Raw genomic sequence first — 13,526 nt, forward strand, 5'->3', positions numbered from 1 at the left:
GTATAGAAAAATTACATCTTAATGAATATTTTGAATTTTTTTTAAAGAATTCTATAATTGGAGAGACCAAAAAAGATGAAGATTCTGGCCTTCCTAATGGTAAACATCAATAGAAGATGGTGCACTAATTATACTCTTCATAAATATGCATCACCTTATTTGAGATATCATGATGAACCCAAAGGTTCCAAATGATTCAGTATTTCTATCTCACCTCTTTCTTTTCCAGTTGATGCGCAAACTCTTCTTGTTGCAATGCAAGCTGCTTTGCTAGTCTGTCTCTCTCCTCACGCAATTTTACTAATTCAGCCTCTAATTCCTGAAAATAAAGTTTTATATATATACTCATGGTAGAACACTCTGGAGGAAATAAGAAAAAGACAGAGGGTGTCTAGCACAGGAAAAAATCATAAAAATTATTTGTTAAAAGATGAAAATAAAACAGCACAATGTCTAAGGCTACTCCATACTTGATCTAACTTCTGATGCCTTTCTTTCTCCTTCTGTAGATGGGTTAAGTCTCTTCTCACAAGTTGGTGATATCTGCTGTCAGGCTCAAACACCACCTCAAATAGTGCAAGAGAGGGGAATACAAAAAGCTTTTAATACTGAAAAACCACATCACTTTAACCAGTGACTACTATTTAATACTGCACATGCAATAAAATTACGAGAGTTATAGTTATGTGCAAATCAGAGCAGAAATCTTCTCATATATTCAACAGAAAGACAGACAATAAGAAAAGAGTAGATTGATCATTCTGACAGAAAAATAAAAAAGGGTGTATTCAATGCACCTTTGAATGCAAGCTATAAATGTGAGGCAATTCTCTAAAGGTTTAAATAAAAAAAATTGTATTAGTGTGAACAAAAATACTATATTATCAGAAGCACTGCATGAATACATCATGCCAAATGGTAATGCCTTATATCTGAACTTTGTTGAACTTCTTGCTTTGTAGTAAGCATAACGAGGTATTACCATTGAGCCAGCATATTTTTGTCACATATGCAATCAAAGGAAGGGGAAGTTACAGAAAAGGATATATTACAAGTGTGTATATACAAAAATGAGTAAATAGTATTTATGAAAACCATTTTATAGACAAATAGGAATACTTTCTACTCTTACTATTATAGACATTCATAAGAACTTAATCAAAACATTCTTTTTGAATGGTGCAGTTGCTTGTTTTTTCCTCAAGGAGTTACCCTCCATGGTGTGCCAGTACTCTCCATGGTAACTAGACTAATATCAAAGAACTACCTTTTAGCCAGGTCTTGTAGCTGGGTATTGTGTTGTAATGATCAACACTATGACAAGTGAGAGTATTATGGGCTCAAAGACAAGAGGGCATATTCTCTCATCTTCAGCGAGGCTGAGCCCAGATTCTCCCACATCAAAATCTGGGAGTAGTAGTTCCTAATGCGCATGTGTGTCGGTCATCTTGTTTACGACCAGGCCAGGTAAAGACAATCAGCATTACTCTCCTAGTCAAAGTAGAGTGAAGGCTTCAAACCAGTGCTCTCCAGTAAAGATCGCATAGATTCTAAATTTTTTCATCATGGAAACATCTAAACTTGAAAGTTAAGTGCTTATCTTTGAGCTCCAGTTAAAATTTGTCAGTTTAAACTGTGGAGCAAGTGTATTTCTGGTGCAAAAGCCAAAAACTGCCCTTTGTTTTGCAAGCACATGGTCAATGTTTTCTCATGGTCTTGTTGGTTATTTGTGAAAGGCACACGTTTGAAGAATTTTTCATTTTATCTAGAAGTTTTAACAGATAAAATGTTCCACAATTTATTATCAATTTAGATAATCCTTTCAGATAATGACGTCTACAATAGCCTAGGCGGTAGCCTACATGAGATGAAAGCCTAACAGATTCAGTGAGAATACTGTAGATTTTATAGTAAATTTTCTTTATAGCCTATGACATTGGATTAAATATTTAAAAGGTGATTTAAATAACCTGGATTAGGTAGTAACCTAAATTAAGGTAAGAACATTTTAACACATCCTTTTACGTCCTACGGTCCAAGGCAACAGCCTAGTTTTACACCAAGGATGCTAGGACTTCATGAACAGGCCAGATTTTTTCCATTTATACAGCCTATATACTTAAACATAATCTAAATAATCCAGGACTACGCAGCACCTGATATTAAGTGATTAACTTCTACTAAACATCTCATTATTGGAGTAAATCATTAGCCTAGACCATGTTAGGGCTCTTTCACACCATGCGGTTTGAAACCGTCGCCACAGACAGTGTAGTACACTCGACTGATAAATCTAATTTCACATCAACACAGTGATGTTATTTCACTGTTGCGGCACCACATTGCATGGGTGGCACCCCACTGGACTGGAGTGGTGCCATACCGTCGGCAGTGACAGTTTATTTGCATGTCCAATACACCTCTTCACATCACTCAGTTTTTCTTGGCGCAGTGCAGGCGCAGTATAGCCTAACTTTAAGACTACATACTAAGGTAACTGTGTTTTTACGTAACTCATACTTTCAAGTGTGAATCAAATAATCCGCATTAGGCCATATCCTAGATTAGAGTAATTGATGCCCTAGCTTCAGCAGTATTCTGTTTTTATATAGTATACCAAATAACCTAGGATTGGATATAAACAACAACATGGGTTAGACAAAATAATAGTATTTTAACTATAAGGATACATAATACCTAGTAATTTTCTTTATCTGGAGTTGAAACTACTGTCTCAGAGGTCCCCTCTCGAGATTAACAATGTTCCTGCTCATCCTCCAGGCTTGGAGGCGAGGTCCTTGCTCCTAACATGGACAACAAGTTTATCTCTAATTGAAACAAACAATAAACTAAGCACTATTCAAGTGATGTTGTGAAGTGACTTCTGATACGAAGCTGACCCCTAAAGAATTCTGGAAGACCTCAACATCCTCCAATGTATAGGTCTCACATTCAAACACTAGTGGATGTCTCTTGCAAGACCATGATTACATATTGTGGTCAAAAATTGTGGCAGAAAGGGACTTTGAAGGCTTGAGGCTGAGCCTGTTGTGGAGAATACAGTCTCTGGGTAAGTCCAAGGGCTTTGAAGGAGAGTAATGGTGAAGTGGAACATCACACCACAGAGGAAATACGTACAGGATTTCTGAGGGTGCAGCAACAGATTGGTGGGAAGGTGCAAACTGTCCTTGAAAAATTTGAGTTAAAATGCCTTTATTTGTTGCATTTGTGGGAGTCTTCTAGTTGGATAAAATCCTTTAAACAAAGTATCACAGTACCTATACAGTGGTTGATTTTTTGCTTTGTTACGCGAGCAAAAAATTGAGGTACGCAATGAAGAAAAAGTAAATCTGTATCTTTTCCATGAGCCTTTTATAAAGTTATATACAGTGGTCCCCCCATATTCGTGGGGGATGCATACCAGACACCCCCCGGGAATTGTTAGAACCCGTATAAAAATGCTTAAAACCTCCTATTTTGTTAGTTAAAACTCAAGAAAACCTACTAGAAATTTTTATACCCGTTTTTTTAATAGTTTTATCACAAAAAGTGCATTTTATGATGAAATTGATAAAAAGAACAGGAAATTAATCTAAAAAAAAATTTAAGACCTTATTTAGTAAATAAGGTTTAATTAGTAAAAAGATGCTGCTATTAAATAAGAAATCTTTACCTTCAGCAAGAATGCCTTTTAATATTGCGTTTCAAAAATAATGAGGGGAAATGTTCCAGAGATAAATCCGTGAATGTGTGAGTCCGTGAATCCAGAGAACACGAATACGGGGGGTCCACTGTACATTACTTCATTGTATGCAATAATGTAGTATGTATTCTCATATTATTGTATTATAAATACTAAAATAGCAGTCAATTATTGTATTATAAATACTAAAATAGCAGTCAATGTTTGGGTTTGGAAATCAGCTGATGGCGACTACGAGTTTATTTCACCATATTTAATGCAATTCCAAGCAAATTTTCTTGCTTCTGGTTAGCATAAACAAATATCTAGATACTTAACTTATATGAGACAAGATCATTTTTCGTTATATGACGTGTTTTCAAGTCAAAATATGACTTGAATACATATCGTTGTGATTGTGAACTAAATTATTTTTTTTTTTGTTAAAATTGCGTTGGTGGCACATTAATCGAGTTGAAAAAGAAAAAAAAGTTACATGATTCTGTTCGCTATTTTCACTTTATTTCATTGTAATAAGGGCTTTACGTTATTTATCTTTTATCAGTGTGAAAACAAAAGTATAATGTGTTCTTTCAAGCCCAGTAGTTTTGATTATAAAATTATTTTCTCTCAATTTTTATTACTTAAAACTATCTCGGTACTATTCTACAAAACATCATTTATAACATAACTACAGCAATTGTTTACTATCGTACGATGGTTGAAATATAAGCCAAACAGATGTTGTTATCCAATTCGGTTGAACTTAGCAAATAAAGCTGTTTCTCGTTTGGTTGTTCATGGATGTACACATTTACACAATGAGTATAATGTTAAAACAATACTTTCATCATTCTCTTTTGCTGTTTGGGAACTTATTTAACTAGAAGATGGGATAAAGTTAGGTTATTGTAATTTGGTCTGGCTCCCTTAGGCCATTGTAAAATCAGATTACGTATCGTAAGACAAACTACCGTAACTTGAACACTACCTGTACACTATATAAAACCTTATTACAGGCAGCCCTCGCTTAACAATGGTATCAGTTAACGGCACTTGTCTAGCTAAGCTATTGACTGGATTTTCAGTGCCGATCTCTGGTTAGCAGCACCAATGTCCAGTTAGCAGCGCCAATTTCTAGTTAACAGCAGCACCAATCTCTGGTTAACTGCACCTATATTCGGTTAGCAGCGCCGCTAAGCAGGGTTCTAGTGCTGTTATCACTGATTTTCGGTCAGCAGCATCGGCTGAGAACGGAACTCCTCCCCCCCCCCCCCCCCCCCCCCCCCCCCCCCCCCCCCCCCCTGTTAACCGAGGGCTGCCTTATATCTTTACATACTCGTTCTGTTATATCTTTATATAATATTTGTTATTTAGAAATGTATTTTCCTTATTTAATAACATGAAACATAAAAATATGGGGTGGCATTTTGAGGGTTGGAATAGATTAAGGGCATTTTAAGTATTTTTAATGGGGAAAATTGATTTAATGGGGAAAATTGATTTGATGTGCAAGCAAATTGAGCTACAAGCTTGGCCATGGAACAAATTAAAAGTCGTAGGTCAAGGTACCGCTGTATATATTAGACAATGCTCAATAGTTTTCAAAAGATCTGGTTGAAAAATGTCAGGTTAAGGTACTGTAAAAAGGCAGATAAAAATGTTTTCAGTTTCTATAAGATGGAGTTAGAAAGTCAAACTGTAGTCAAAAGCAAACATGGTTTAAAGCCATTACATATTACACAAGTGTTAATAAAAAAATCATCACAAACCCCAATTTTTACACTACATTTTTACATTCTTTTAAAATGCTTAACAATTTAATGCAGTGTGCATTGCATATAACTTATAGTAATATAATAAAATTTTATACAAAACATTCAAGTGCATAAATGATACAGCAAGCCTATAGGAAAAGAAAGGAAATGCATATCCATGCAAATACTGATCACACACAAATATATGCAAAAAAGTAAAAGGAAATATATAGCCATGCAAATACTGATCACACATATATATACAGAAAAGTATATCAACACAGTACCACAAATAAATGATAAGAATAGCCTTTTACCTCTGGTGTTGTTCTCCTCATTCTTTTTGATTCTCCCTCATAGCTCCTGTCAGAATCACAATCAGATCCATCTTTTTTATACTCCTCTTTGACTGAAGCCCTTACGTGTCTGAATACCTGAAGAACAGTGTTACAATTACCATACCACCATTATAAAACTATGGTCAACCACAGCTAATTCAAAGAGGTATAATTCATATCAAAATACTTCTCAGGGCTGCTCCGCAACTTCTTATAATTCAAAATATAAATCTTCAAATAAAATCTCCAAAAAAGTGATTGAGAACTACTATAATTAATAGTATCCTTTTTAAAAGTTTCTTCTATGTTTATTATCATGACAAATTCTTACCTGCTTTAATTCTCTATTTAGTAACTGAGATGCATTCTTGAAGCTGGGTGAACCCGTCTCTTTCATAAAGCCTCCATCACTCACATCCTGGACAAAACAAAATATATGCGTCTGAATGACCAGTATTCATTTCATAATTTGGCAGATTCCAACACTGCATTCACTGTCTGAAGTTAGAATTGTTCATAAACAGGGTGGGGGAAGCCTGGAGAAGTTTCCAAGGTGGGGGTGGGGCTGTCAGATGCTATATTTATGATTATTATTATTATATAAAGAATTACTTTATCTAGACCTCTGAGCCTAATAAAGGCTCTTCTTGTGGTGATTTCCATAAATTAATCTTCAAAAAAAAAATTAAGACTATTTAGTAAATCAGTTTTATTTAGTAACAAGATGATCCTATTAAATAAGAAATCTTTACCTTCAGCAAGAATGCCTTTGGGTTTCAAAAATAAATAGTTTCTTTGTTGATCCCAAATTGGACATTCAACTAATAAGTGTCAGACAGTCTTTGGTGTTTGGCATGCATTACATTTCACTGGTCTGAATGACCATGTCTTCTTCTTCTTCTTCCCAGCTTTTTCCCATTTTTATATGGGTCGCCGTTTCGGATGAGCCGTTTCCATCTATTTCTATCTTGCGCTTCTGCCTCATCAATTCCCTTCTCATGTAAATCTCCTCTCACACAGTCCTTCCATCCTCTGGCTTGGTCTCCCTCTCTTCTTCTTCCTTGCACCTCCACTCCCATAGTATGTCTCCCAGCGTGGTCCTCATCTCTCCTCAACAGGTGTCCATACCATCTCAGCCTCCCTCCTGCACTTTCTTTGATACTTCCACCACCTTAGTTGACCCCCTTAGTAGTCATTTCTGATCCTATCCACTCTTGTTACCCCAGACATCCACCTAAGCATTCTCATTTCTGCCACATCCATCTTCTTCTGCTCTGCTTTTCTCATGCTTGCTGTTTCCGTACCATACAGCATTGCTGTTCTTACCACCGTCTTGTGAAATTTTCCTTTTAACCTAAGCGGCACTCTTTTGTCACAAAGAACTCCCGAGGCCGCTCTCCAGTTGTTCCAGCCTGCCTGTACCCGATGTTTTACTTCTTCTTCCATACTTCCTCCAGCGTTAACAAAAGATCCCAAATACTTAAACTTATCAACTCTCCTTATTTGCTCTCCACCAAGCTGAATACTTTCTCTATCATCCCCCTCAGTGTGGTACACATATATTCTGTCTTGGATCTACTTATTCTCATTCCTCTGTCCTCCAGTACTTGTCTCCATCTTTCCAATTTCACTTCCAGATCTTCCCTGCTCTCTGCCACACAGAACAATATCATCCGCATACAATATATTCCATGGTACTGTCTCCCTTACTTCCTCTATTATAACATCCATCACTATGTTAAAGATAAATGGGCTCAGAGCCGACCCCTGGTGTAATCCTACTCTCACCTCAAAACCTTCTGTCTCCCCAACACTGCTCCTCACTCTGGTAAATACATTCCGGTACATCTCTTGTATCAATCGCACATACTTCTCTGGCACCATCTTCTCCCTCAGGCTCCTCCATACCTCTTGTCTCGGGACTCTGTCATAAGCCTTTTCAAGGTCAATGAATACCATATGTAGGTCCCTTTGTCTTTCCCCGAATTTCTCCATTATTTGCCTCAGACAAAATATACCATCTGTTGTTCCCCTTCCCTTCATAAATCCCATCTGCTCTTTACCTATATGTACTTCTTCTCTCAGTCTAGCATCTACAATCCTTTCCAGTATCTTCAAAGTGTGGGACATCAATTTAATGCCCCTATAATTACCACACTCTTGGACATCGCCTTTCCCTTTAAAAATTGGGATCAATATACTCCCACGCCACTCATTTGGTATCTTTTCCTGTTCAAGGATCTTTATCATAAGATCGTACAGTATATCCACTCCTTCCATCTCCTAATGCTTTCCATGCCTCCACCGGGATCATGTCTGGTCCGGTTGCCTTCCCATTCTTCATCTTCTTCAGTGCATTTAGTACCTCTTGCCTAGAACCTCATTACCATGCCAATGTTCACTTGCCCATCCTCTCTTATTAGTCTATTATTTTCTTCATTTAACAACTGTTCGAAGTATTCTTTCCATCTCTTCACAATGTCTTCTCCTTTCTAAGCACTAAGCACTACACCCTCTTGATTCTTTATTTGTTTGATGTGTGTTATATCTTTGGTGCTCTTATTTCTAGCCTTTGATAGCTTCATCATCTTCTTTAATCCTTCCTTTGTCCCCAGCTCATTATACACATCATCATACGACTTTGCTTTAGCTTGGGCTACCACCTTTTTCACCACCTTGTTTTTCTCTCTGTACCTATTTCTGTCTTCCACTGACTGTGACTCTTCCCATCTTTTCTTTGCCTCCTTCTTATCTTTTACTACTTTCTCAATGTCTTCATCCCACCACCAACTATCCTTTTCTTCCCATATGATACCAGATGTCTCTCCTAGCAGCTCCTTTCCATGCCTTCTTATTACTGCTGCATTTCGTACCCACCATTCTGAATGACCATGTGAATATCTAATATGGCCTATACATAGTTTTCTTAATATAACTACTTTAGATCTTTCTTTTTGAGATGATGACATCCACGAATGAACTTCACTTTTTATATTTCTCTGTTTGTTTGTAGTTGGCACTGATCTCCAATCTGCTTGCTAGTCTTGATGTATTAAAGGCTTGATAGATGTTACCCAGTCTGATACTGGGGTATGTGTAATTGTTGATGGGATAGTGGAAGCTAATTTAGAAGCTGTAACTGCTTATTCGTTTCCTTCAATTCCCATATGTGCTGGAATCCAACATATTTTTTTATTAATAGTCCTGATTGAATAAGTTGTTGGATTTTTTATTTGGATTTCTTGTACAAGATGATTTGGAGACTTGTATTTGTTTAAAGCATTGATAGCACTATGTGAGTAACTGAAAATTATGGTAGAAATTGCTCTCTCCTCAGATATGTCTAGTGCTAATCATATGGCTGTGAGTTCTGCTGTAGTATACTGATGATACTAGGGGAACACTTATTTTGATTAATTTCTTTTGAGAATGCTGAAGCTCCTACTCCTACTCCTTTTCTTCTGATGTGTTCTGATGTGTTCTAACAGGTGTTGGACTTCTATCTCTGTCTTTTTCATATTTCTTTTTTGCAGATATGACAGAGCAGTACATATTTTTATTTGTTTCAAAGTCCCAGGTGGTGGGAGTTCTACTGCTGGATGGAAAATTGGTTTAATACTACGTATATGAATTCATTAAATATCTAGTTATTTCTGGATGGAAAATTGGTGTAATACTATGTATATGAATTCAAAATATATATGGAAAATGGTTGTAATACTATGATGGAATTAATAAATACTTCTTTCTGGGAAAGAGCTAGCACTATGGTTTCCAAATCTTTGATTATTAGCCAGAAAGGAGGTAGCAGCGAGAGATGTTTCCCGCTTGAAGGGAAAGGCCCTTGGAGGTATATCTCTGTCTTTTTCATATTTCTTTTTTGCAGATATGACAGAGCAGTACATATTTTTATTTGTTTCAAAGTCCAAGGTGGTGGGAGTTCTACTGCTGGATGGAAAATTGGTGTAATACTTCTTATATGAATTAATTAAATATCTAGTTATTTCTGGATGGAAAATTGGTGTAATACTACGTATATGAATTCATTAAATATCTGGTTCTTTCTGGGTTTCAAATCTTTGATTATTAGCCAGAAAGGAGGTGGCAGCGAGAGATGTTTCCTGCTTGAAGGGAAAGGCCCTTACTCATGGTTATTAAGTTGCAGTGATGTTTTAGGGTTAATATACCTGCTTCTGCTAACAGGGATGTACTAATGCATCTAGTGTTTTTAATATTGTTTCTGAGGTAGATGAATATATCGGGCAACAATAATCTATTATAGCTAATATAGTTGCTTTGTATATAACATTAACATGGTGTTACGTCCAGTTCCCCATATGCTATGTGATAGTTTTTTTAACATGGCAAGGGCTTTTATGCCTTTTGCTTTAATATGTATGAAGTGTGCTTTCCAGTTCAGGTGCTGGTCAAACACTATTCCTAGGTATTTAATATTTGTGCAAAACTTAATTTTGGTATTATAAAGATTACATAGCTTAATTATGTACGATCTACTGGTCATTTTTACCAGATGCATAAGTAAATGAAATAGCCACAATGCCCTCTTAACTTCTCAAATTCTTTGCTCTTTTTTGGATACGCTTGTCACTACAAAGCCTCGAGTAGGGTTGTGAAAAAACCGTTTTTTGCATGTCGGGTTTTTTTTCAGAAAATTTTTTTTTTTTCGTGTCCCCCCCCCTCCCCCCCACAATTTTTCATGTTCTGGACCTTTGGTGATCCTGCTAATACTTAATATAGACATATGATATTTTTTAAGACTTTCACTGTCCTTCTAGATTAGAGGAATCATTAAAATAATGATATTAAGGGTAAAAATGCTTCTTCAATTGATAATTAGAACCTGAGATATATGAAGTATTACTAAGAATTTCACGTAGTCTCAAAATATAATGGTGTTTTTGCTAGCTATTTGAGTATGATGATATTTGCTTTCCTTTATTGCTGAATTTTGATGAAAAACAATTTTCTTTTGAGATCAAAATGTGAAACAATGAAATAGCCCTATGAAATTAAATGAAGAAAATTTAAATAAAAAATGCCCTTGAAGTTACAGCACAAAGAGATAAGTTTTGAAGATATAATGTGACCATTATAATATAACCTACAGCACAAAGAGATAAGTTTTGAAGATATAATGTGACCATTATAATATAACCTAACATAAAAATGATAATTTTTGTCATTCAATGAAATCTGAACATGAAGCGTTTAAAATAAAGGTATCCACTCATATAAAGTTTTCCTAAAGCTTTGAATTTTTTATGGATGTCATTTTTAATAAGCTATAAAGAACAAAAGCAAGACCTTCATTAGATGCTTCAGCCATGAAAAGAAATACATATACTGTATACATTTCCACAGAAAAAGAAACGCACATTGACCTTTCACTCTCCAAGCACAACTATTAGCACTGCCATGTGATGCACCCAATCCCATTTACTCTGCCTCTGGTCCCTTAATGATACCAGTATGGTACAAGTTAACTATGAACATGTTTGATACAGAGCAGCAATACTGTTGCTAAATAAATTGCTTTCTGGGTTTTTTACCTTCATATGGTTTTCACATGGTCACACCTCTCTGCTTGTCCTAAATTCCTAATGATCCAAGTTACAAGAAATAACTGCTATCATTACTTTATGTTTTAACTACATATGTATACTGATATGAAATGTAATGCACATTACCTTGGTTCTGGAACCTATCTCATTGATACGAGTTCCATACAAGTAACAGTTTAACATGTTTAATACCTAAAAGTACATGTACCATACATATTTGTAAGGAGCTATTGCCTTTCATGCGGTTTTCTTACCTCTCTTCCTATCTTGAACTCTTCATGCATTGAAAATCTTTAGATTTAGCTTCTAATATAGGTTTAAGATATGATTGAGAAATTGCATTAGAACATGTTTGATAATTGAATATACTAATGATCAAATGTGAAATGTTAATATGATTACAACACTAACTTATGGTACTCATAAAACTCAATCTCATATGGTTGAGGTGAATTTTTCTAATATCATAATTTCTGTTTTCACACAGATTTTTCTTAGTAGTGCTAAACTGCCTTGTTACCCAAGCTTAGAGTATCTTTGTCAGAATAACATTAGCATCAATGAATGTGCTATGTATGGACAGTACGGCATCTTATTCCCCTAGTCAAACAAGACGATCTAGTACATGTAATAATTTTTAAAATTTCAATAATACCCAGATGCATAATAAATTACAGGGAATAATTGTATGTGCATATTATGGATAATATAAGCACAGTTAGACATTGTGGGTGTGGCTTAGGAAACAACAGAATGTGAAAAAATGCAGAAAATTGAAAAAAAAAACAAATCTGACTTGTTTTTTTGCGAAAAAAAGTCCGCCCCCAAAAAAAACACACTTATTTTTTTCATTCCACAACCTTAGCCTCAAGATCCAACTTCAAAGAAATATGATGTCCCGTAGCAGGAAACAAATCTGCGATACCATAATCATGACCAGGTCTCCTTGCCAACCTGACCATGAGAAGGATGAGTCTATTCCCTCTCATAAATACATATACTACGTGGCGTTTTCAGATTTACATTTATTTGAGATGTTTCAACCATTTTTTATCTTTGTAGAAAATAATTGCATTTGTTTTATTTACTGAAAATTGGAATACTACTGAATTTGCCCAGTTGGTAATATTTGTGATAGCTGTATTAAGGATTTTTTGGGTATGTCTTAGCGTACTACTTGTATAGTACAGTGGTCCCCCCGTATTCACGGGGGAAGCGTACCAGACCCCCCCGTGAATAGTTAGAATCCATGAATGTTTGGAGCCCCTATAAAAAAGCTAAAAACAGCCTATTTTCTTAGTTAAACTCAAGAAAAACCACAAAAAAATTTCATTCTTGGTTTTTTTAAGTTTTTCACAAAAAGTGCATTTTATAATGAAATTGATAAAAAAAACCCCAGGAATTTGTGGATATTTCTCATAGAAAAATACCGCGAACGTTCCCGAGAGAAATCCGCGAATGTGTGAGTCCGCGTATCCGGAGAATGCGAATACGGGGGGTCCACTGTATATGGCAAAGTCATCAACATACAAGATGTTTTTAACTCCTTTTCTTAAATTTATTGTGATATCATGGATTGCTAAAGCAAACAGAGTACAGCTTAAGACACTGCCTTGAGGGATTCCTTCTCATTTATTAATACAGTAGTACCTCGAGATACGAAATTATTCCGTTACGAGGCGGCCTTCGTATCATGAAGTTTTCGTATCTTGGACCACATTTTACATGTAAAAAGGCTAATCCGTTCCAAGCCCTCCAAAAACACCCCAGTAAATTATATTTCCAGGCCTAAAACACATGTTCTAGGGTTACGACGCCGATCCGACGGAAGAAATATGACTCCAAAAAGGCAAAATACTTGAGTAATATTCAACTGCATGTAATGTTCAACCCCATTTTTACTGCATATATTAGGACTTTAGCATATGTCCCTTAGTAATAAGCCTAGCCATATGTTTAGGCAGGTTGCTACTGTAGCCTAGTCTATGATTCTGACATCTAAACCTAAGAGCTAAAAGCTTAGAATATGCCAATAAAATGTAGAAATAATCAGTATGTACTCATTTCAAATAATTATTAATTAATCATTAACTATAATACACAAACAAACAAACAAAAAAACCTTCCAATCGATTGTTTACATTCAGCTCTTACCCGTCTTACGAGT

The 13,526-nt window shown here is 35.7% G+C and overlaps 1 protein-coding gene across 10 annotated transcripts in view; it reads right to left on the reverse strand.

Annotated features, from left to right (window-relative positions):
* LOC135197838 (ninein-like protein) overlaps positions 1–13,526 on the reverse strand; it is a 255,706-nt gene that overhangs the window by 109,744 nt on the left and 132,436 nt on the right. For 9 of the 10 annotated variants that reach the window (XM_064225001.1, XM_064225005.1, XM_064225003.1 and 6 more), the window contains 4 exons: positions 6,109–6,195; positions 5,757–5,873; positions 471–566; positions 215–319 (listed from right to left, as the gene is read on the reverse strand). In XM_064225001.1, the coding sequence (XP_064081071.1) occupies positions 215–319; positions 471–566; positions 5,757–5,873; positions 6,109–6,195 (405 nt within the window). The remainder of the gene's footprint in view (positions 1–214; positions 320–470; positions 567–5,756; positions 5,874–6,108; positions 6,196–13,526) is intronic. The other variant, XM_064225004.1, reaches the window with a different exon arrangement.

This window comes from Macrobrachium nipponense, chromosome 21 (genome assembly GCF_015104395.2).
Source record: "Macrobrachium nipponense isolate FS-2020 chromosome 21, ASM1510439v2, whole genome shotgun sequence".
Classification (NCBI taxonomy): Eukaryota; Metazoa; Arthropoda; class Malacostraca; order Decapoda; family Palaemonidae; genus Macrobrachium; species Macrobrachium nipponense.